The 25585-nt window shown below is 39.1% G+C and overlaps 1 protein-coding gene across 3 annotated transcripts; it reads left to right on the top strand.

The window, feature by feature from the left end:
* The first annotated feature begins 270 nt into the window (after positions 1-270).
* On the top strand, positions 271-25585 carry HSPH1 (heat shock protein family H (Hsp110) member 1). 3 transcript variants are annotated; one of them, XM_068526550.1, is made up of 18 exons: positions 271-664; positions 3237-3294; positions 5395-5535; positions 6276-6398; positions 8603-8702; positions 9848-9981; positions 10428-10672; positions 11301-11529; positions 13455-13561; positions 13805-13938; positions 16128-16336; positions 17976-18107; positions 20539-20676; positions 21575-21700; positions 23065-23172; positions 23274-23393; positions 23613-23774; positions 24689-25585. In XM_068526550.1, exons 1-18 carry the CDS (start codon positions 558-560, stop codon positions 24893-24895), a joined length of 2580 nt encoding a protein of 859 aa, XP_068382651.1. In that variant the 5' UTR covers positions 271-557; the 3' UTR covers positions 24896-25585. The 3 variants fall into 3 exon arrangements, with proteins under 3 accessions (XP_068382651.1, XP_068382649.1, XP_068382650.1); XM_068526549.1 differs by lacking the exon at positions 271-664 and adding an exon at positions 4718-4796; XM_068526548.1 differs by lacking the exon at positions 17976-18107 and having other exon boundaries at positions 454-664.

Raw genomic sequence — 25585 nt, 5'->3', positions numbered from 1 at the left:
GGGCGGAGCGTAGGCGTGTCAGCTTGGCCAGCTTGAGCCAATAGCGTCGGAAGGGCTGTCCTGCTGCCATGGCAACGGCGGCCGTCCCCAGAGGGACCAGCCACCCATTGGGTGGAATCTTTCGAGAAGGCTCGAGAAGAAGGAAGCGGAAGTGGCACGTGGAGGGGCCGGTGGAGGCGCCGGTGAGTAAATGCCGCAGATTCTGGAAAGTTCCGATCAGTACGATACATAAGGCTGAGACGCTGGGACCTTTTCTTTCGGGTCGGTAGTTCGGCGGCGCGCCGGTGAGCGAGCGGCTGAAGATCCAGGCAGGCAGCCCGAACTGCGGAACGACCTGCGGAGATCGAGCGCAGCTTTCTCCCGTGGTTACTCCTCTGCGAGCCTCCACTGTCCCCGGGAATCCGGCGGCGCCAGACCGGCAGACCGTCCGTGTGTCCGTCCGCGTGACAGGACCGGACCCCGCGGGAGCCGCGCGCGGCCGGGGCAGGAAGAGGCGGCCGGAGGACACAGACCCAGACTCAGACCGACCCGAAGCGGAGGCGGACCGAGAGCCGGCCATGTCGGTGGTGGGGCTGGACGTGGGCTCGCAGAGCTGCTACATAGCGGTGGCCCGGGCCGGGGGCATCGAGACCATCGCCAACGAGTTCAGCGACCGGTGCACCCCGTAAGTGGGAGCCTGCGGGGGCGCTGAGGGGAGGTTCTGGGGCGAGGGCAGCAAGCCGGCGGGGGCTGCGGATCCCGGGGACCCCAGGCTTGCGGCTGGCCGCGGAGCGCCGGGGTGAAGGAAGGGAGATGTGGGGAGCGGTGCGCCCCTCCGTGGGGTCGGGATGCCGGCGGCCCGGCCGCCGGGTAGGGGAGGGGGCTTGCTGCCACGAATCGGATAGAGGGGGTCTCCGGGATTCGAGGGGCCAAGAGAAGCCCGGGAGTCGAGTCCCCCGGGGTCGTCCCCTCTGGCGGGCTCCATCCTGGGGGCCGGTCTGCGGCCAAGCCCGAGACTTCTCTCCCTTTTCTTGGCAAGAAGCTTCAGCCAGCTCCTTGCGCGGCCGCCCCCGTTTCCCCACCCGGCTTCTCTGAGCTGGCTGAGCCGCCCCCAGCTCGTCCCCCTCCCTCCGAGCATGTCTTTGCGCACCGCGGAGCTGGGGCTGCCGAGCTTTTTCTTCCGCATTGTGAATCTCGAAATGAGCTGGAAGCTTCCAGAGCGCGTATGCTGCTTCTTGTGCGGGGAGCGGGAGGATTGTTGTTAGCGACCACAGAATCACTCCTTTGATGATGAATCTACCTTTTCTTGCTCACTCTTGGATCATTGGTGAAAGATGTAAACGGCCTTTTTGCTCGTTTTATGAAAGCCATTAAAGAGGAATCCTAAGTCGTGTTCTAATTTCTTTAATTTTGAACGGCTTAAATGAGGAGAGAAAAGAAAAATTGCACACTTTGGTAGAACTCCTCTAGAGGATGGATGTTGTCACTGAATTAAATGGTATATTCTACAGCAGCATGGGGTGGGCAAAGGGTAACATTTTAAAAAGCAACTTTTTTGGAGGTGAGTCAATTTCTGAATATATTGTATGCAAACATGCCTGCATGTACATTGATAAAAACAACTGCTTACTTCTCAGGGAAAATGGTGTAGGTATTTATTTTTAAGTGCCTTAATCCCAAGATAAAAATCATGGAATGAAACATCGAGCCCAAAGGTGAAATGACTGGGCTTATATCACTATTTGAGTGCAGATGAACATTTATGAAAGTGAACGAAAGTGAGAAAATAACCAAACATTGACAGTATCGGTAGCATTGGGAAGACTGCTATTCACTGAGCATCTCGTGCGTCAACCTCTATATAAAGCTAGTCTTTTAGTTTAGCTGTGCAAAGGGCTCTGATTGGAGTATGGTAAGGAAGAAGATAGTATCTCAGGTTTTCATGCTTAGGTGCAGTTTACATCTTTGTTCTCTTTGGTCCAGTAAAAGGAAGAAGAGTTGTTGAAGGGAGAGTACAGAAAAATTATGTATGTGGCTATAGTGACCACTGTGAAACTAAAGATGACAGGTGTGTCTCAAAAATGTAAACCAAGGGCAGTACTGGAGTTTCCCTTAATATTTTTTATATAATAGATGTTTGACTCAACTGCATTGGCTACTATTAATTTCTGTTTAGTGTAATTAATTTGATTCTCTTCTTGGAAAACGAGTAAATTCGTTCCGCAACTGTGTGTTTACTCTGAGCTCGGAGTGATACTCTGTTTTCTAGCCTTTGCTCCAACAGTTCTCTGGCTGTTAAGATGCTAGTTAGCACCTGCTCAGATAATCTAGGTCTAAGATGTCTCTGTTACAGCAAGTTTAAATTTGATTCAGCTTGATATTTAATGCCTTCAGTGTATTCCCATTTTGCTCATATCACCCCATTATTCCTACCTGCCCTGTAATCTAAAACCTAATTCACTTCCATCCTTCTGACAAGACTTTATTGTGCTTCTCTCTGCTCTGTGCTACCATTCTATTTCCATTGCTCAGAAGGCTCTTTAACAGTTACAAGTCACTTCATCTCTTCAGAGCTGACTTAACATGTAACTGATTATTCAGTCCTTTTGCTCAGCATTTATACTTGGTTCTGTTGTGGTACTTGCTTGGCATCATTTTTACTTGGCTTCCTCAAGTAGAGTCTTCTGTATAGGACCCTCTTTTGTGCTTTTAAACTCCAGAAGCATAACTTAGGCCCACTTGTTTCCGTTTATTTAAAAACCTTTGATCATAAAGAGTCAGATGGTATAGCAGGACAGCAATAGGTATGATAGTGACGTTTAGATTTGTATGCAGTTGGTAACTGCGAAGTAGTCACACCCTCTTTTGTTAATCGTGGCTAGGACCATGTTAGTCATACTCTAACTAGTCAAAGCATTTTCAGAGTTAATGTCAGCTTGCTAGTAATTGGGGCCTGGAGAATTAGGCTGGTGCTTGCAGCACTGGAAAACGTCCTCTGAGCCTTGAGCAGACGGGAGTGGGGGCCAGGGTGGGGTGCGGCTGCCCCCTGGATTGGATTCTCAGAGGAGCAGTTAAGCAGGCCCTCTTAGAGTAGCTGACCAAAGCTTTGGAGTCCAAAATTGTGCTGTACTGTGCCCCCTTCCCCAAGAATGGGTAGGATATTTTTTTTTCCTTTTTTTGGGTAGGAAATTTATGTTAGAATTTTCCTCTTGTCAGTTAAAAACGTCCACATTTATGTTTTTTTAAATTTCTTCTAGATCAGTCATATCATTTGGATCAAAAAACAGAACAATTGGAGTTGCAGCCAAAAATCAGGTATGTTCTTGAAGAGGATTCTGATCATTTTTTAAGAGAGAAGTTTTAAAAGTAGAATCTCAGAGACATACAAAAATATGAAATACCTAAGCCTATCTATTTTTGAGTTTTAGAATTGTAATGCAGATATTCCTTAAGAGCCCGTAGATACTTATTTTTTTTTCTGTTCTCTTCCTTTTGTTTTATTGAATAAGATCTTTAACTTTCTAATTTCCAACCTTAATTTTTAATAACTTTCCTACCTTCTAATGTATCTAATTTTTAAAACTTAAAAACGAGACACATGAAGTTCTTTCATGTGAAGTTTCTCATGATACTCATTTAAGAGTTAAAGATTCCTTTTTAGAAGGAACTTCTAAGAAGCTATGTGTTTAAAAGCATTTTCAGGTTACTTAATAATTAAGGTAGTACGAGGAGAACTTGTCTAGGCCTGTGCTGTCCTGTAGAGTAGCTACTACATGTGGCTCTTGAGCACTTGAAATGTGCCTAATCTGAATTAAAATGTGAAGTATAAAATATATGTGATTTTGAAGGCTTAAAATGAAATAAAAAGGTAAACAATCTCATCAATTTTTTACATCAAGTACATGTTGAAATGACAATATTTTAGATAAATTAGGCTAAATAAGTTATTGGAATTAATTTTATGTATTAATGGGACTTGAAAATTTACCTATGTGGCTCCCTTTAGGACTCACATTATAACTTGAACTTTGGGGATTGGGGAGAAAAAAAATAAATATGAAATACAAAAATCCCTTTTGTGAGAGGCTTTTAAGAAAGGGACTGAAAGCAGGCCTGTTACAATATGTAAACGTATCAAAGTAACATACACTGTACACCTTCAACTTACACGATGTTACATGTTGATTTATTTAGTTTAATAAAAAGTTGAAAAAATTCTCTTAATACAGAAAATAGTATTGCTAAAAAAGAAAACTCTAAACCTTGGAGTACTATATTATGGCTAGTTGGAAGAGAGGAACAAAAGAGCAGAAAAACCAAGCAGGGAGGAGAAATGGGCGTGCCCACTCAAAGTAACCTACTCAAAGGGGAGGGACGCTAGTGAAGTAACAGCCTCCCCAGATGTGGCCATTCAGAAGACTGATGTCCCGGACCTGAGATCCCACTGCACTTTTGTGGTTATGTGAGGAAAATCTATTGAGGCTTAGATCTAGCCTGTAGATTACTAGACATACGTCATCTCGGTTTTAGAATCGCAAGGAATTTTAGTACTTAAACATTGTTTGAAATATTCCATATTCCATATTATTTGAAAACTAGTGTTGCCAAGATATATTTTTCTCTTTAAAAGAAGTAGGTCAGAGAAAGAAGTAAACAGTAAACTGTTTTGGTATTTCAAACTAATAACTTTAGAAGTCTTTGTTTTTCATCCTTTAATTATTTTTGTGTTTTAAATAAGGTTCCCACTGCTGACATCTTTGAGTGAAATATGCTATGAAGTGGGACTTGTATATCCAGAGCCTAATCATCAAAAATATGTACGTGCAGTTGAAAGCATTACCTCATGTAGAAACTTTTTGAATTATCCTTGCATTTTCTGCTTTTTGGTATAGATAATTAACATTCCACGCTATTGATAGGAAAAGTAGCAATCAATATATTTTGTGGCACAAAGTACTTATCCTGGCCGCTTAGCGACTCAACAAATAGACTACTGTAACAATTAACTCCTTTTTAAAAAAAACGTGACCAGACTATAGTGCTTCTAGATATCCTTTTTCATTTATTCATTAGGTATAAAACAACTGTAGTGGGAGAAAAGGAATGAAATAAAGTGATACATACAGTTCTTGGGGTTTGTTCAGAGCTCCAGGGATAGTTTCATTATCTGAGTTTATCTTGCAGACTTTGAAGCCTGTGTGTATCCCTCTCACTGCGTCCCTCCTGGCATTTCTATAGGAGAAGGAGAAAGAATAAAGTCCATTCATTGATGGAGAAAGTCAGGGCTCTGGGGAAGGTTACTTATATCCCTATGATTTGAGTTGTACAGGTGACTTTCTTTTTAATTGCTGTAAGTACTAATAGGTGTTGAAATTAGAAAAAAAGTTAAATCTCAGTTGTTTTTTCTTTTTGCAGCAAATCACTCATGCAAACAATACAGTGTTTAATTTCAAGAGGTTTCATGGCCGAGCATTCAATGACCCCTTCATTCAAAAGGAGAAAGAAAACTTAAGTTATGATCTGGTTCCAATGAAAAATGGTGGAGTTGGAATAAAGGTAATATAATCGAGCAACCTTAGATTCCTTACTAGGAAACTTTAATTCATCTACAGAGAAAAGTACTTAATTCATAATAAATATGTAACTCAGTTTCCTTATTTGGAGAAGGTGGTCTTTTATTTTTTATCTAGTCTCTCTTAAACTGTAGGTTTATGTTTAAATCATCCTTGAAAATTATTCAAATGGTATATACTGCTGTAACTTAATTTGTGTTTTTCATAACATCTTGACAATTATAAAATTTAGAATTCGTGGTGTTTAAAGAAATCTAAATTGTGTTGTCATATCAAACAAAAGTCTGTTCCAGTACAGCTCATTTGCAGTTGTTTGGAGAGCTATAGTGTAATACAACCAGAAATCTTTTTTTAAACTACAGAGGCATTCTTGTCTTATGATCTGTGCAAAATAATATTTATCCCAGTGATTCATCTCTTCAGTTAGAGTGGAAATTTACTATCTTCTATAATACTTTGACTAGTACTTTGGATAGGGGAAAAATCTGCCCCAGCTTTTTTTCTCTTCATCTCTGGGGAAAGATCTTTCTTCCTTTTTTTCTTTGCTTTGCTTTCCTTTCCCTTTTTCTCTTCCTTTTACCTTTCCTTTCCTTCTTCTTTTCTAAACAGTTACAACAGTAAAGGTTTTCTGGAAGAGAATGAGTGATAATGTTTGTAAGTTAATATTATTGGCATGTAACTTTTAGGACTACAGTGTTTAAAGCATTTCTTTCCTCAATACAGGTAATGTACATGGATGAAGAGCATCTGTTTAGTGTGGAACAGATAACAGCCATGCTGTTGACGAAGTTAAAGGAAACGGCTGAAAACAACCTCAAGAAGCCAGTAACAGATTGTGTCATTTCAGTAAGTAGAGTTCAGCAAGGCAATGTGTTTAATTTGCCTTTTTCATGTTACTTTTTAGTATTGAATGTGTGAAAGCTGTCCTACTCCTAGAGATCAGGATCCTGCTGCACTCTATACCATGGTGTTCAGCAGCATTGCATGGTAGGTTTGAGTGGTAATTTTAGCCAGAAGTTGCAAAGGTTTTTGAGTGGTGGTACATGTCAAAATCTCCTGTCAGGCTTTTTGAAAATACAGACTGATTGGTTGAATTGGAGGATATTCTAAAGTTAGTTGATGTATTGAGAGACAATTGTATACTTAAACGAGAGCTTTTCAGAATTTTATCCACACATGAGAACCAGTGAGTTGGTTCTCGGTGATAGGTAGTTTTAAAATGTAACCTACCAGTAGTGACAAAACCTAGGTTTCTTTTTTAGCATTGGCAAGCCCACTACTTTCAATGGACAGTTGATAATTAGGTTACTAAGGAGTATTTGCAATGGACAAAGGTCATTTTTTTTTTTTTTACATAAATTAAGGTTTATTAACACTCCCTCGTTTATGTAAGGGATTAGGAAATATGATGTTAATTGATTTATAGGTAAAGGTTTGATCTGGGGGAAAGTGTATACATTAAAATAAGATTAGGTGTTAGTTATTGAGGTTAGAGAAACAAGGAAAAGAGAGGCCTTCCTTCTTCCTTTGAAGGCTTAATTCTCTTTTTTTCTCTTCTGAGTAGTTAAAGTTAATTAAGAGAGCTACTCTAATCTCTCCCACTATCTCTCTTTTCTACCTAGCCCATGTCTCAGAACAGCTGTTACCTCGAGCTGGAGATTGCAGCCAGGCGATACTGACTGTATAGGACAGGGTGTCACTTCCCCTGCCCCAAGGATCCTTTACATACATTTTGTACCTAATCACCTCTCCCACATGAAAGTTTAGTAGTACAGATGTAGTGTATATCTGTTTCTGTACTGTGGCCCTTTAGACAGCCACAAGCCATTGTAACTAGCTAAATATTTTTTTGCCCTTATGTACCAATTTTCACCCTCTACAACGTTATTATTGTCTCTGTGGAGAATTTGTGCTATGGGGAAAAGTCATCTTTATTTGGCAGGGTGGCCTGTCCAGACCTAGTGAAAGAAGGCTTTTATGGCAGAAGCCTTTATGGCAGTGCATCCTGGGATATGCAAGAAGAGAGGCAGAAAGGCTGAAATTTCTCTTGCAAGACAGAAGGTGTTCTACTAAAGAAATGTTTGGGTATTGCTTGGAGAAATGCTATTAACCTCTGGTAAAATTAAAGAACTAAGTTATAAGTCAGTGGTCCTTCCTTCCTCTCCCACCCCCCTTTAAATAACCTAATATGGAAAACTGAAAGCGTTCTGATTTGAAAGGTGAGCAGAGACCCACCTTTGTTCTTGTCACTCTTCCTGAAGCATTTATAGGTAACTTGGGGAGAAAATGCAAAAGCCACTGTACCAAGTTTTCTCTTAGGTACTTTCCAGTTAAGTGATTATATGAATGTATTGTTAGATGCTCTTCTGGAAGAATGTGCTAGTTAAAGTGCTGTCCTAGAAAGCAATCAAAAGAATTCATCTAGCTAGAAGACAACACTGTAAGAAACTTTATCCCTTGAGCTGTTTTTGTTCTTCTTCGTGTTAGAAAAATCAACAGGCTTTGACAAAAAGTTTCGTTTTTGTAATCTTAACAGGTTTACTGAATTAGAAGGTATCCCAACGATTAATGCTTAAAACCAACGAACAGCAAACCTAAAGGGCAGAGGCTAGAATTAGCTGTATTATCATTAAGTTCCTGTAGGGTTTATAGTTTAATTACATTTAATGTTGACATAGCAGAATAATTTCCAAATGTCTGTAAAAATTTAAGACTCGTTGGGAAATAGTATTTCATCCCCTTAAATTTAAAGCTTTCTATTAGATTTAAGTAACTGTTAATATGTCTTATGAATACTCCTGATTAGTTTTTATTTCAGGTTAAAATTTGGTTATAATAAATTTGATACTTATAATTTTAGGGCAGTCTTTTCAAAAGTAGTTACTGTTTCTGAAAGTTAAAGAACTTGCCATTCTTTTTCTGTTTTGTGACTTGGCTAGGCACTTACGTAGCTGGACTGTTGTGAATTGATTACAGATGGTTGTGAGGGACTTGTATGTTTTTTTTGTGTGTTCTGGGTAAGTTAAAATTCTTTCCCTTCTTGTTTGTAGGTCCCTTCTTTCTTCACAGATGCTGAGAGGCGATCTGTCTTAGATGCTGCACAAATTGTTGGCTTAAACTGCTTGAAACTCATGAATGACATGACAGCTGGTAAGAAAAAAACTGTTCTTGTGCAGAAGTTAATATACTTTCGAAACTAAAGTTAAGACACACCAGGTCCTGTTATCAAACACTTTCATGTAGGTGTAGAAACACAGCCTATTAAAAAACATGTGTTAGGTTTGAAAGCAAAAATTCTAGCCTTTCAGATGCTTGTTTTAATGAGAAGTTGGGACTTTGTCAAATATATGAATCTGTTTTCATTAGGAAATTCTTGTATATAAATTTTTTAATCCTTTAAATTAGTTGTATTGGATTTAGTTTTTTATTTCCTTATATTGTTTTTATAGTTAAGAAACAAGTTTTCCCAAAACCTCATGATTTTGGCTTTTACAACTACCTTGACTATTGATTTAGCTTAAATTTTTTTTCCCTCATATGCTTCCCGATTGTATGTAGTTAGGAGTTGATCATTCATCTTATATCAGATATTGATTTAAGCTGTACCATTTGCCAGGCACCTTGGTAGGAATGGACATAGTGGGGAGCAAAGCACTCACTTAATCTCCTCTTAGACCTTGTATCAGTTTCTTGTGATTACAGATGGACTCAAAGTCAGTTACAATGTCGTGTATTCAGGCAAAGCAAATAAGACTGTGTTTAGTATGTTTTTAATAGATGTTTTAAGAACTCTTAAAGTATTGACAAAGGTGTGTTCTTAAGTATACATATTTAGAAATACAGTGGTTTCAAAATTCAGAAAAAGCTAACACAGACTACTTAAGATAGATCAGTTATTTGCCTTGAATCTAATTGGTAGGAACTGCAGTTGCTGTAGTTATATATTAAATTCTTAATTTTTTTGGATAAGCAGTCTCCTAGCAGGTTGTGGTTAAAATGTAAGTATTGTGTAATGAGTCTGATATTGTTTGTGTGTGGTTACATGTGGTTTACATGCCATTGTTTTTGCATTACGTATGTCTTCTCTGTCACATCTCTCCATATATTTAAAAGTGATAGAACATTGTTCTAAAATCAGAAAGGGACAAAGTATGAAGTCAGGTATAAAAGAAATATGTTCACCTTTAATTAATGGAAGTACAGTCAGGTTTCCTGCATGTGTGATTATATTGGTAACAATGAAATTCCTAAGAAAATGTGAACCAAAGAATTGAAACATACTAATTTTTTTTTAGTTGCTTTGAATTATGGAATTTATAAGCAGGATCTCCCAGGCCTGGATGAGAAACCTCGAGTAGTGGTTTTTGTTGATATGGGACATTCAGCTTTTCAAGTGTCTGCCTGTGCCTTTAACAAGGGAAAATTGAAGGTAAAGTCATAAATCGGAACTAAGTGACCCAAATATTAAATGTGTGACAATTGTCATTACTTTAGGCTACTGAGCTTCTGGATTGTGCTCTTCTAGGTAATGAAGAGTTTTAGGTAAAGATATTAACTAAGAGTTGTTCCTAAGGTTGATCCTCCGTAAAGATGATGTAATCATTTTAGCGTACTCTGTAATTGTTCTTGCTTAGGAAAGAAAAGCTTTTTAAGGTTATCTTCTATGTAATCATTAAAATTAAAGATATCTTAGAGACTTGACATTTCGTTTGGATTTTGTAGTTACATGTCTCCTGACTGACTTGGATTTCATGTTGTAGTTTAAATAGAAATTTTGAGCCTAGGAGTCTTTGGTGGTTTGAATAGCGATATTTAAGATTCTAGTTACAAATATGATTGAAATAACCAGATTATTTGTTGTTTTAACTAAATTAGGTACTGGGAACAGCTTTTGATCCTTTCTTAGGAGGAAAAAACTTTGATGCAAAGTTAGTGGAACATTTTTGTGCAGAACTTAAAGCTAAGTACAAGTTGGATGCAAAATCCAAAATTCGAGCACTGCTTCGTCTGTATCAGGAGTGTGAAAAATTGAAAAAGCTAATGAGCTCTAACAGCACGGACCTACCACTGAATATCGAGTGCTTTATGAATGACATAGATGTTTCGGGAAAGATGAACAGGTGTGTCTTGAATTCTGACAGATTAAAGAAGGAATTTCTTGCTGAAACTGTAGTCCGCGTGTCAGTTCTAGCCGTGGTGTTGTGAGTCTTGGCCCACATTTCAGGATTGTACCGTACCTGCTGGAAAGACTGTCAACGTCATTAGAACTAGGGTTGCTTCTGCAAAGAGGGTTTTTAGGAAGATCTGTGCTCAGTGCCCTCGTAGTGAAGTCTTTTGGGTATTGTTCACTTTTTAGTATTTCTGGGCCAGTAATTCAATAATGGTTTCACAGAATATTTTGCAGAAATATTTTGAAGAGAATGGAAATATTCAAAGTAATGAAAACGGGATCACCTAAAACATTAAGGAATAAAATGGAAATCTTAATATAGAAATGATTTCTTCTAGTAATACCTGTCGAATTGATTTTCTCCTCATGCCCTTTCTGCATCTGTTTTGTATATTTTTTGAAAAAGCAAAGTTACAAATTACAGTATGGTTGAACTTGGCCCATGTGGAATTCAGGGTGTCTGAGGGAAAAAAAAAATGTTGGGTTGATAAGACTTATTTTTTTAAAAAATAGGACAGGATATTGGCCTTAAGATAAGTTTTCTAAAGATTTCTAAAGTTTTCCTCTTAATTGCCAAGGGCACAGTTTGAAGAACTCTGTGCTGAGCTCCTGCAAAAGATAGAAGTTCCCCTTTATTCATTGCTGGAACAAACTCAGCTCAAAGTAGAAGACGTGAGCGCTGTGGAGGTAGTTGGAGGCGCTACACGAATCCCAGCCGTGAAAGAAAAAATTGCCAAATTCTTTGGAAAAGATACGAGCACGACGCTCAACGCAGATGAAGCAGTGGCCAGAGGGTGTGCACTACAGGTACTGCCTTCTCAGCCCTTCTCCCCCTGGGGGCTCCTTCCTTGAACTGTTTCTGCTTTACTTCATCGAGGTGAGGTCGCAGAGAAAGCAGAGCCCAGTGGCCGGTTACACACCACATGGGGCTTACTTACGTTTCCATAAATCGGTGCGGCCGTGGAGACGCAGGATCTGTGTCAAGTATTGGAAGATTTAGGAAGTTTAAGATTAAAAGAACTACAGAGCTAGTGTTTCTTAAACTGGGGATTAGGAACAGGCATGATTCTGAGGGGATCGTAGAACACACAGCTGTAGAGCGCGAAGTAGCTGTGTGGTGGTGACGGTTGTTACAGAGCACCGAGGAGGGAAGGGGAGCAGCAGTCTGGTGCAGTAAGGAATTGATTTGGGGAAAGTTTGTAGGGTTAAGGGTATTAGCTAACAGGTGGTTTGATGAAATAGCTGTTCCGCCTCCAAACTGATGGTAGCTTATCAAATAAGGAGGCAGCTCAGAGGCATGAAGTTTGGCAAAGTAAAAGCACAAAATCTAGAAGTTACTGATAAAAAAAAATTAGTATTGGTTTATACTTAAGGATATTATAGTCAAATCTGAGTAGTTTTAACTAAAGTTTTAAGTTAATTTGTTTAAATTTGATCTAGTTAGCACAGTTTTTAAAAAAAATATAAAGCAGTAGGGCTTCCCTGGTGGTGCAGTGGTTGAGAATCCACCTGCCAATACAGGGGACACGGGTTCGAGCCCTGGTCTGGGAAGATCCCACATGCCGCGGAGCAGCTGGGCCCGTGAGCCGCAATTGCTGAGCCTGCACTTTGGGAGCCTGTGCTCCGCAACAAGAGAGGCCGCGATAGTGAGAGGCCCACGCACCGTGATGAAGAGTGGCCCCCGCTTGCCGCAACTAGAGAAAGCCCTGGCACAGAAACGAAGACCCAACACAGCCAAAAATTAATTAATTAATTAATAATTAAAAAAATATATATATATATATATAAAGCAGTAGATTCTTTACAGAAAAGTATTTAGACTGACTACTGTGTAAAACTTTTAAAAAAGAACATACAGATGCTGACTATTGCCTGTAATCCATTGCATCATCAAGATTCTTCATGTTTTGTGGGGTTTTTGTTTTTGCTTCTTCCTTGACAATGGAGTGTGCCTCCTTCACTAACTCTAATTCCCCAGAACTTTGGAAGTTTACAGTTTCTTTAGAAGTAGAGCTTATTTTGGCTTCTCTTTTGAAGAATCCTGTGCTCTTGACAGAGTCAGAGATTTATTGACTTTTAGTTTAGTCATCTATTTAGTCATTCTTATGTGACAAGTCTAAATCCACCGGTTGGTCTGTTGGGTGTTGTCTACCCTAAATTTGAATTGACCATCGCTTCCTTCATTCCTAAAATTACTTGAAAATAGGAACATTTTGGTTTTACCCTTTTTCAGTCTTAGACATTTGAAAGGCAATGTGGACAGAGCTGTTTGGATGTATGTACACATTCAAGAGTGATACAGCTTGTAATTAAAATTGCTATCAGCAGGGCATTTCTGGAAAGACCAGTGTTTTTTCCTCAGCCCCTGTGAAACTTGTTACTAATTAACAGTTGCTAGCCTAAGATTCATTGTACTGTTTATCTTTATATCTAGTGATTGCCATAGTATTTAGATGATAAATCACTTACGCTTAAGACACATACACTGTAAGCAATTTCGAATTTGAATTTAAACCTACCCGTTCTGTTTGAATTGATTTTTTTCTTTTTTAATATTTATCTATTTATTTGGTTGCGCCAGGTGTTAGTTGCAGCAGGCGGGCTCCTTAGTTGTGCCTCGCCAGCTCCTTAGTTGTGGCAGGTGGGCTTGAATTGATTTTTATATTAAAAGCTGAGTGAAATTTTTCATGTGCTCATGATAACTTTTTCCTTTTTTTTTTTTTTTTTTAAAGTGTGCAATCCTTTCCCCAGCATTTAAAGTTAGAGAATTTTCCGTCACTGATGCAGTTCCTTTTCCAATATCTCTGGTCTGGAGTCACGATTCAGAAGATGCCGAAGGGTATGTAGGAGAAAATAACTTTCAGATACTTTATTTTAATATAAAGAAAATTAACAAATGAGTTTCATGGTAGAGCGTTTGCTGAACTGGGATCTTTCAACAACCAGACTTACCAAAATATTTCTCTCATTTTGAGTTATAAATGGTGAGATGGGATTGATACCGCTCTTAGAACGTGTTTATGCTGTTTGTGTTGCACAGTGAGCTTGAACACTTGAGCTGAATGCCTTTGTTTCCCCTTAGCGTCCATGAAGTGTTCAGTAGAAACCATGCTGCGCCTTTCTCCAAAGTTCTCACCTTCTTGAGAAGTGGGCCTTTTGAGCTGGAAGCTTTCTATTCTGATCCTCAAGGAGTTCCATATCCAGAAGCAAAGATAGGTAAGCAATTCGTTGTAATTACTCTTTTGAAGACTTGACTTAGTCAGTGTGCAAACTTAAACATTTTTTCTGTTCTTAGCAATGCTGAGTGGAACGATGCCATGTGAAGACATTTTCATTTTGGAATAATGGTGATGGGGAAATCTCTTTGTTTTATTGGTGAATGAACTGGCCTATAGAGATGCAATGACTTGCCGGTGCTGCTGTTGCTTCCAAGTGTATATATATAGGAGCACTTGAGTATTTCTCCTTTTCTGATACAGTCTATACTTAAAGGATTATCACCTACTTTTAATATTAACCTTTTCTCCGGGTGAAATGTTACTTGCAGAATATTGCTTAAAACCTGGCTTGGAAACCATTGAAGCTACTTCTCAAATGTACCTTTGTACTGTAATCTTTTTAAAAAAAATACATCTTTATTGCTACATTTTTCCTGGGGAGGTTTGACGTTATCCATCTATTTTGACCCATAGTTAACTCTGAAAATCTGGGAGAGTTACAGGCATCTTCTTCAATGGCCGTGTCTCTTTCCCAGGCTACTGGTAAAATTTGCCAATATTGCTAGATCGCTTCAGGGCTCACCTTTTCCCCACACCATTTCATGATGAAATTGTTTGAAGGAGTCTAACCTGGCCAGCTGTGTTTTCTTTCTTACTACTTAACATTAAAATGTTCTGACACAGGGGAGTTTTTATTTTTTAAAACAGCTTTTGTGAATTTATTTATAGATAATTTAAGAAAATCATTGAATATAGACTAAAATTTTGACAGGCTGGATTCTGGTCCCCATCGTGCAGAGGATAAAATCTAAGCTCTTTAGCATGGCATCAGCTTTTTTCATTTTATCCCCAAAACTGAGAAGCTTGCACAGACTTAAAGAGCCATCTTACATCTCTCTCCTGTGAGCCTTCTTGGATACCCTTTAGTAAATGCTGTTTCTTTAACTGGATCTTATGGCAATTATTTCCTGAACCTAGTGATTTTATAATTAATGAAGGTCTATTCCAACATATTTCACCGACCTACTAAATAAATCTAACTTTCTGTGTGTTTGTGTAGACAGCACTTTAACTACAAGGCTATTAAATCCCATATAGTGCTCTGCACATAACAGGTTCAAACTACTTAATTTTGTTTACCGGTTTCTGTAATAACAGTACTATTGGTGGAGGTGATAACTAACACTTAGCCCTTGGTTCCATAGTTTTAAGTGCTCAGTGTAAAACACTTGTCAACTCAAACCACAAACGCACAGATAAAGTAACTTACAGCAGGTCACACGGCCAGGATTCAAGCCCAGAGAGTCTGGGTCAGAGTCAGCACTCTGAACTCCTACTCAGGAATGCTCTGGAACTGCTCTATAATGCATGATAGTTTCAGGCTTTGATACAGGTTTTAGCTCACCTCTCCTATTTGAAACATAGGAGAATGTTTAGATCATTCAGTCAGAAAAAAACAGTATTCCCGGGAAAGGCCCTACAGGATCAAAATGCAGGAAGCGGGGCTTCCCTGGTGGCGCAGTGGTTGAGAATCTGCCTGCCAATGCAGGGGACACGGGTTCGAGCCCTGGCCTGGGAGGATCCCACATGCCGCGGAGCGGCTGGGCCCGTGAGCCACAACTACTGAGCATGCGCGTCTGAAGCCTGTGCTCCGCAACGGGAGGGGCCGCGATAGTGAGAGGCCCGCGCACCGCGATGAAGAGTGGCCCCCGCTTGCCGCACCTAGAGAAAGCCCTCGCACAGAAACGAAGACCCAACACAGCCAAAAATAAATAAATAAATTAATTAATTAAAAAAAATGCAGGAAGCGCTTGATATCATCTGCCTTACACTTGAGATTTCCATGTCGAGGTTGTGCTCACCTGGAGAAATAGGGTAGGAGACAGCGGGGACAGCTTGTCATCAGCCTTCACACAGTGTCTGTGTCAGAGTGTTCAACAGAAAGTCACAAGAGTGCCCTTGCCTTTGAAGGTTTTTTGACATATTAAGACTAATCCCAAGTATGATAAGTAGACTGTGTACTTATGAGTCTATTTTAAGAGGTTATGTTCATAGTATACATTAAAGGGCTTAAATGTAACTCAGTTGGTAGAGAAAACGGGGAGATTTTGGAATAGCAATATTTCTTAGCCTTTGCTTGACAGATTTAGATTCAGTTCTGAAATTGTCAATTTCTTTTTGTTCTAGGCCGCTTCATAGTTCAGAATGTTTCGGCACAGAAGGATGGAGAAAAATCTAGAGTGAAAGTCAAAGTGCGAGTCAATACGCATGGCATTTTCACCATATCTACAGCATCTATGGTGGAGAAAATCCCAGCCGAGGAGAACGAAGTGTCTTCTATCGAAGCAGACATGGAGTGTCAGAATCAGAGGCCATCAGAAAACCCAGACGCCGAGGTAAGTATGTGGGTAAGCCTTTGAGTTTGAATATACAGTTGACTTAATTCTAAGCCCTAAGAGACGGGTAGGGAAGGCTTAAAATATATTTTTCTTAATTGTGATTAAAATTTTGGTTCATGATGACAAGCAGTTGCTAGGTGACAGTAACATACAGCATGGAGTTTGGCGAACTGGGACTAAGTTTCTGTGTAGCTTTATTTGAACTGGCACGTGATGATTCAGAGTGGGTAAAGTTTCTTTGAATTGTTTTTTTAAAGACAGGCCATTTGAGAAATCAAATGCCGACTGATGATTAAGAAAAAAAAGACTAAATACAAGAACTATTTAGTGAAATACGTAGCAAATATTAATGCTGTGGTGTTTTGGGTTTTTTGGTTTTATTTTTTGATCATATGGCAAAATTTGGCTTTGGCGTTTTAGAACCTACTTTTATTTACACAGTTTGCTGCGTTCGGGCGGGCGGAGGTGAGGCGCCCGCCTGGAGTACAGACGTTGTTACTGTACACGATGTTAATGTAGACTGCGTTAGCATGGGTGCTGGTTTCACGTGGTCTCCAGAAGAATTCTAGGAAACTTGCAACTAGACGAGCTATTATAGTTCACTTCCGGGTAACGATCAGCAACAGGTTGAGTGACGAGGTGCCGGCAGTTACCCGTGCTTCAGCTCAGGTGTGGAAAAGGTGTTGTAACAAAGATCGTTCCCAGAACATTTAAGGAACGTTAGCATTTGAGCCTTCGTTTTGTCCTCATCCAGAAGAGCTTCAGTGTAATGAATTAAATGACCGGGGCCACATACCTTCTCATTAGGCTGCAGACACCATTATTCTAATGCCTGTTGTATCCAATCTCTTAGTACCTTTTGGATATATATACACCAGGGGTGCCTTGCTTCTGGATACTTCAGTATCTGCCTTAGGATCTTGAAGCTCTGAAAGAAAAATATGAGAGACTTCCAGGTGGGCAGCAAGTAGTTAACTTCGAATGTTTCAGGCTTCTCCCAGAGATGGGAAAAGATCGTAGCAAGCACTGATTTACTGGGGATTGAGGTGTCTATTAACATGTAGCATTTGTTCTTTATGCTGGGAGTTTTTGAGGTGTAAATAGTTGGATCACGAAAAGAAAGTGGGGACAGAGAGGGTCTTGCGTCTCTCTAAACTGAGGTGATGAACCCCCGGATAACTGATCGTTGGCTGTTTTATGTAATTGTTCAGTTCACTGAAATGGAGATGTGTCGAGATGTGTGATGGCCGCTGTGAAATTAGGTTTTGGGAGCTTGTTTCTGGGAGAGAGGCCTAGAGTAAATCTACTTCCTGTGCTTTTGAGAGTTAATATCTGTACAAGGCTAGATGCAAGCTTCTTGAAGGAGAGTTCTTGATTGTCATCACATCAGTCAGAACGCTTACTACTTGTGTTGTTTAACTCCATTAACTGTTATCATTCAAAGAATTTCTTACAGGTTTACAGTATCTAAGAAGTTTTCAAATACTTTGTGTTTGTATGCTTTTATCAGTATCTTTTCCCCCCACCTATTAAGATGTCAGAAATTGAGTGTACTGTCTTTGGTGCCCTATAACCTTTTGAATTTATACAAGTACACCTGCTTTCTACATCCTTTGTGCCTGGGCTTTCATTTCAGAAAAATATCCAGCAAGACAACAGTGAAGCTGGAACACAGCCCCAGGTACAAACTGATGGTCGTCAAACCTCACAGTCTCCCCCTTCACCTGAACTTCCCTCAGAAGAAAACAAAACCCCAGATGCTGACAAAGTGAGTGACTCTTCCAGTTCATTCCACGAGACAGTGTTGCAACGTGTGATCATTAACGATATCGTTCAATCCGCAGTTTCAAGAGCAAGCACCCAGTTATCGTATTCCATGTAGGGTTTTTTTTCTGATAATTTTCTATATTTTCCAACTAAAACCAGTTAGAGGTACTCCAGCTCAACTGAGGGAATTGAGTATCCTGCTTTTTAGACCTGAAAGCTTCTCTTCAACAACTGCCACTCCGAGCAACAGGAGGCGAATGCATACCTCTTGCTGTCTTCTCTAGTGCTAGAGGTGTCTGCAATTGCGGGCACCTGAAACAGATGCATCCTGGTGCTGTGTGATTAGTTTCCACTTGAATTCATCCAATGATAAATACGCGGGCTATAGTAGTCTAGTAAACTTTTTTTCTCCTCTCAAATTACCTGTCAAATTTATATAAATTAATTATGATGATCTGGTCATAAGTTTCCATTGTTATCCCAGATCGGCACTTTGCAGAACTTCATTCTTTGTGCAGGTTGGATGTAAATTGTTAACTTTCATTAGTAGTTTGGTTTTCTCTCACTCTGAGGACAGAATCCTTTACCCTCACACGAATTACGGAATTGTCCCTTGGGGCCCAAATGCACGTTGCACTTGGTGAAAGGTTCTGGTTTTTAATCTCCCATGCCCTGACTGATCCTTTGGGGGCCCTGCTAGGAGCTGCAGGCCCTGATTGTGGTTTCTGGAAGCCTCCTTCTTTTTCTCCTGTTGAAGAGGTCTGTGTTGACGGTGTAGCAGCGTTGCTCTCTTTGCAGTGATGGCTCCTTAATTTCAGCATCCCCCCCCTTCACCACTTAGTGTCGAGCGTTAACTGACTCAGGCCAGTGGTCTCAGTACCTGTCTAGAACGTGACACTGGGTAGCGTCTTACGTTCTTAGTTGTCAGTGGGACCACTAGTGTCAAACCCTTTGGAACATTACCACAGACCCCCTTGGAGGATTCCTCGTCCATGCCACGTCAAGTGCCGTTTTGTGATACGTTGGTTTTGTCAGTAGTTGGTTTAATTTTGTTCGGCTAGATAGTCTTATCCTGACTTAACCTGCATACATGTGACTGTCATCCATTTGATTCCCAAATATCTGTTGCACTCCTGTGTTTTGCCAGGTGTAGGTATCATTTTTCTTTCTGTGTTTCATGCCCCCAGAGCATGCACAAGATATTGGGGGGTTCTCGTGCACTAGAGGGAAGAAGAAGACATGGACATTGCAGGCTGACTGACCAGATCATTGCTAGGGATGCAGCTCACAGCACTTCACAGACGTGTGATTTCTAAGGAACGCTGAAGCAGAAGTCTGGGAAACATGCGGTCTAGTCCCATCTCTGTCTTTATAATTTTAGCCAAGCCATTGAACCTCTTTCAAGTCCCAGTTTCTTATATAAAGAGCCTAGAATTTTAACATCCTTCATAACTCCCCGAAATTCCCCAGTGCCAGTGCTTGTGCCTCGTGGGCTTGTCCCTGTTTTACCATCTCAGCCAATCAGGGTACATGTTACATAACCCTCGGTTATCTTCTAATCTGTCCTACAGCTGAGTTTCCTAAATTGTGTTCTTTGTCATCTGTGCTTATAGGAACCTGCAGAAATGAAAATACTATGAAAGGCTTGGAAAATTAAAGGCCATAGGAGATACTTCTTTAGCCCTGTATTTACGTATTTTGGAAAAACTTACAATAAACTTAGCATTTGCTACATCATTCCATTTGCTTCCATTTTAAGACTTTTTAAAATCTTTTGACCTTGCAGAGTTGCTAATGAGAAGTGGTATGACTCAAAGGCAGATAGTAGAAATAAGGATATATATATAGACATATACGTGTGTGTATGTAATTTCCAAATTCAGGAAATTTTAAAAGGCACTCATCAGTGTGTAGTGATAATTGTAATTAAAGCACATTTAATGCTGGGATATAGGGCCTCAAATATATATATTACAGGAATAGAGTTGGTCCTAACATGCTTAGCAGTTGGTCAAAGTCCATCTGGTGTTACCATTAGATTGTAGACTATAATTTAAAGATGTGGTAATTTAATAATAATATTTTTGCCTTTTTGGAGTCGCAAACATTGCTTAAAGGGATTAGAAAGCAAGGACTGATGAAGAAAAGCTTTAGCAGGAGAGATTAAATTTAAATTTAATATGAAATGAAAAATACCCTGGTGAATTCTTGAAGGGAAGTGTGGCATGTTTAAGTGTAATTGCAGCCCTGATTTAAAATGCATGGGTGGAAAATTGGATGATCTCTTATACATTCTTCCAACTTTATGGTTTTAGGGATTTTAATTTTTCCTGAGTCCTCAGTAAGCATGATAGGGAGATTTTTGTTATTCAAGGACTATTTAAGAATTTCTCCTTTTTTTTTTTTTTTTTTTTTTTACCCCTCTTCCCAAGGCTAATGAAAAGAAAGTTGACCAGCCTCCAGAAGCTAAAAAACCCAAAATAAAGGTGGTGAATGTTGAGCTGCCAGTTGAAGCCAACTTGGTGTGGCAGTTAGGGAAAGACCTTCTTAACATGTATATTGAAACAGAGGTAAGTACTTCATTTACATATTTTTATTTTGGAATGTGTTTAGTTTGGCCCTTTTACGCGTATTTCTAATAGATAAATGGCTATAATTCTTTCTCATATCTCATAAGTTTATATAATTTTTAGGGATAGGATGAAGCCAAAACTAATGGTTTTTTCAGTTAAATTTTTTTTAGCAAGTTTTGTTTATATGTTTGTAACCTTGTTACAGAAATCTATACCATAGATCATTCTGCTTGGTATAAAATTGATTGCCCAAGTTCTTATGAAGAAATCGGGTGCTAATATCTTCTAGCCCAGAGAGCAATACAATTGGTATCTCAGGCCACACTAAATATTTCTATTAAAATACATTATGCTTCTTTGTAGTCTACATATATGAAATAATTGAGATTCATTTTTCCTTTACTGAATGGGAACATTGTATTTAGAAATTTAATAATAAATTCTATTCCGTTTATATTATATTTGGTAAATAAATAGACTCTAAGTACATTTATTTATCCTTGATTTTAAAATGTGGTGGCAGAATTGTGTGGCTGTTATACATTGGTCAGTATTAATCCCAGTAGGAGACAACCAAGTAACTACATAAAAGAAAACAAAATTGTATAAAAGCAATAGATTGGTTTTTTCCTTAGTATTAAATCTGAAATGTGAAAGCTATGTAATTTATTATATAATGTTTTAAAAAAACCTCATTCTGTGTATTTAGAAAATGAAGAACTTTGTAGGAATTGTTGGAAGAATTTTATAAGGTATAAATTAGAACTGTTAAGACTGATTTTTTTGTTGTTGTTGTTGATATAATCCTTGATTTTGTTAACTCCAGAATCTAAATAGTTAAAATATAGTTACAGGTAGCAGAAGACTGGAATTAACCTTTTCTGTTTCCTGACAGGGTAAGATGATAATGCAGGATAAGTTGGAAAAGGAGAGAAATGATGCTAAAAATGCAGTCGAGGAGTATGTGTACGAGTTCAGGGACAAGCTGTGTGGGCCGTACGAGAAATTTATATGTGAGCAGGTATGTTTAGGGCTCTGTCTGTTTTTATTCAGATAATCTCATTATGAAGTGTTTAATATCAAATTTGACATTTAAACCTCTACTAGATTATGTAACTTGAGCTTTTTGAAAACAAAACAGCTTGAAATAGAATTTGTGTAAACAAAGTCATGGAGGGAGAGGCTCACTAGTGATGTGCTATTTTATTCTAGTTTATCCCAATGAGTTTAGTTTTTACCATCAAAGAAAGAACCCGTCGGCACTTTTATTCGTAGTCTGTGACATCACAGTTACTGTGGCCTAGAAACATAAATGAGAGAAAATCCTTGCTTTCAAAGGCCTCAGACTTTTTTTTTATGACTCTGGTGCCTTGGTTGCTCTCTGTCATTGCTTTATCCCATAAGGCTTGTTCATCCAGTCATTCCAAAGTTTATCAGGCACCAGTATTCCCCTTAGGCTTTTGTCAGCTCCCAGAAGCAGTATGGCTCTAAGCAAATCCCTGAAGCTCATTTGTGAATGATGGGCCTTGGAGAGAAATTGGCTAGTTAGAAATCTAGAGTGGTTTCGGAATTAATTCTGAACTTAAGAGAATTTAAACTCGGGAGTCTATTTTAGTCCTAAGATCCTGAGGCTACTTTGTAATATATTTCTTTCTCAGCTCTGAAGCTGGATTTCTTATGGTTGGGATTCTGAAGTAGAGATGACCCAAACCAGCTAGACCTCCTAAAGCTAGAGTATAACTGCATACTTTATGTGAGTTTGTTAGGAATGGCTTTTTTGTGTGTTCAGTGATCGAATTGTCAACTTGTTTAGTTTTCCTTTCAGTATTTGGTAGTTGTGGAAGTGAGTAGAAAGTTACTAATTGAGACCTAATTGTTTTGGAGAGTAGGAAGATGATTCTTTTTTTTTTTTTTTTTTTTTTTACTTTTTGGCTGTGCTGCGAGGCACGTGGGGTCTTAGTTCCCTGACCAGGGATGGAACCCACGCCCCCTGCAGTGGAGGCGTGGAGTCTTAACCGCTGGACCACCAGGGAAGTCCCTATGATTCTATAACCACATTTCACTGTACAAATTGTCCAAAATCGGACTACTGAAATACAATATTATAAGTCAATAAGAGCATTTTACCACAAATTTTCAAATATCCCTGTGTGAAAGAGAGAATAGCCTAAGAATAACTGTCAGTCCCTCTTGTAAAATACTGTATGGCGCTAATAGTGGAGTGGTTGTTGCTCCCTGATATTTTTCAGTGAAGAGAATCCAGCTAATCAGTGCCTTCCTAGAAATGAAATGAGCTACTTGATGTTTAACACTTCTGAGGACGACTATTTCGACTATTTTAAAGTAAGATTGCCCCTAGTACTGATTCTTGTGTTCGGTATATAGGATCATCAGAATTTTTTGAGGCTGCTCACAGAGACTGAGAACTGGCTCTATGAAGAGGGAGAGGACCAGGCTAAGCAGGCGTATGTCGACAAGTTGGAGGAATTAATGGTAGGCCCTCCTCTCCCCCTAGAAAGCAGTACTTGTGTTTTCGATTATAGACTTTTAAAATATAATTATGACAAATACTGATTTATTACATTCGGTTTTAGAAAATTGGCACTCCAATTAAAGTCCGATTTCAAGAAGCTGAAGAACGGCCAAAAATGTTTGAAGAACTAGGACAGAGGCTGCAGCACTATGCCAAGATAGCAGCTGACTTTAGGAATAATGTAAGTCTCTGTAAAGAGCGAGGAAGCTACCCTAGACTTACAAGCTCGTATTTAAGTTGAGGAACCTTCATTGTGAACAAATGTTCGTTCCTAAATGAGAAACTGGGTTTTGGTGTGTGAGACCAGAGGTACATGTGAACTTCATGGAAAATTGGGTCAAGTTAGATGTTACTGTTAAATACACTTAATTCTACAGAATGACCAAGTTTTTCCATTTAGGATGAGAAATATAACCACATTGATGAGTCTGAAATGAAAAAGGTTGAGAAGTCTGTTAATGAAGTGATGGAGTGGATGAATAATATCATGAATGCTCAGGCTAAAAAGAGTCTCGATCAGGATCCCGTCGTACGTGCTCAGGAAATTAGAGCAAAAATAAAGGTGAGTGTCATTGTCTAGTGTGTACTGCTGTGTTTTCTTAGGGATTCTGCAATCCTTTGAACTTTGAACATAGCCATTTTTGCTTAAATCTTTTTACCTCATCCCAAGACCAGATTTCTGAGTTTGTTATTGATATTACAAAATGTGGAATACCTTGCAAGTTTCTGTTAAATTTCTATTTCTTCATTTGTTCATTTAGTTCAACAAATACATTTGTTGAGCCCCTACCGTGTGCCAGTTACTGTTCTAGGAGTTAAACTGTCAGTGTCCAAAGAAAGTCACCGCCCCTGTGGAAGTCACCTGCAGGTGTGAGGAGGACTTGACAGTAAACAAGCATGGAAGGATAGCAGATTGTGTTAAGTGCCGAGCGGAAAGCAGTCAAAAGGGATTAGGAAACTTGGGGCGGTGGAGAGGGACCCAGGTCAGTATTTATCAGGGAAGGCCTTGCTGAGTGCGTGAGGCTTGAAGGAAGTTGGGAAGAAAACCAAGGAACTGCTTTCTGCCTGGAAGAATATTCAAACACAGCGAAGGTTAACATGAGCCTTTGAGGTCATGGGCTATAAGCTTGAATTCCAGCTCTTTGCTCACTGCTTTTTCTGTTCCTGAGGTTAAGTTACTTAACCTCTCCTCCACAGGTGGGAATGATAATTCCTACCTTTTAATAATTGCTGTGAGATTAAATGGGTTAATAATATGTGAGTAGTTAGTTAGTCCCTGACATACCATAGAAGAATATTCACGTCTCTTTTGATCAGGCTTCAAGCTATAGTTTTGGGCAAATGTGTTGAGCAAATGGCGTTCTTTGAGATGTGTATAATTGGAGTTGGTAGAAAAATACTGGTTCGGGTATGTAGGAAAGTAATTGAAAATGAACTAGAGTTAGTCTGATTATTAGTTTTGTTTTCCTTTCTTAGGAGTTGAATAACACTTGTGAACCTGTTGTAACACAACCCAAACCAAAAATTGAATCACCCAAACTGGAAAGAACTCCAAATGGCCCGAGTCCTGATAAAAAGGAAGAGGACCTAGAAGGCAAAAACAATTTCAGTGCTGAACCTCCACATCAGAATGGAGAATGTTACCCTAACGAGAAGAGTTCCATTAATATGGACTTGGACTAGATGACGTTAAACTGACTTAGTCCTTCAATTAATAAAATATTTTTGCCATAGTATGTGATTCTATATGACATACTGAGACTATTTATATTTTCTTTTTTAAGGATGTTTAGAAATTTTGTGTATTATATGGAAAAAAGAAAAAGCTTAAGTCTGTAGTCTTTATGATCCTAAAAGGGAAAATTGCCTTGGTAACTTCAGATTCCTGTGGAATTGTGAATTCATACTAAGCTTCTGTGCAGTATTACCATTTGCATCACTGAGGATGAAATTGACTTTTGTCTTTGGAGAAAATAAAGTGTATTCAAGAGGGCTGTGATTAAACTCTTAAAGCATTTGTTCCTGCCAAGGTAGTTTTCGTGCATTTTGCTCTCCGTTTCAGCACGCGTGTGGGTGTGGATGTTTATAAACAAGACTAAGTCTGATTTCATAAGGGCTTTCTAAAATTAATTCTGTCCAATAGAATCTCACTTTTTGCTTTGATATTATTAAAAATCCAGTGACTAAAAGCAAAAGCTAGTGAAATGTGTTAGCAGCATGCAGAACAAAACCTTTAAAATGTATCTCTCCTTATACAGTGCATTGTCATGTGAAGGTGTAACATGGAAGAAACGTTGATTCTGTTTGTAACTGATATTGTGAAGCCTCTTATGAGCTTTAAAATAAAGTTCATCTTATGGTGTCATTTCTAAA

This window comes from Eschrichtius robustus, chromosome 18 (assembly GCF_028021215.1).
Source record: "Eschrichtius robustus isolate mEscRob2 chromosome 18, mEscRob2.pri, whole genome shotgun sequence".
NCBI classification, from domain to species: Eukaryota; Metazoa; Chordata; class Mammalia; order Artiodactyla; family Eschrichtiidae; genus Eschrichtius; species Eschrichtius robustus.
Note: the sequence above shows the minus strand (reverse complement) of the source record. Positions and strands in the feature narration are given on the sequence as shown.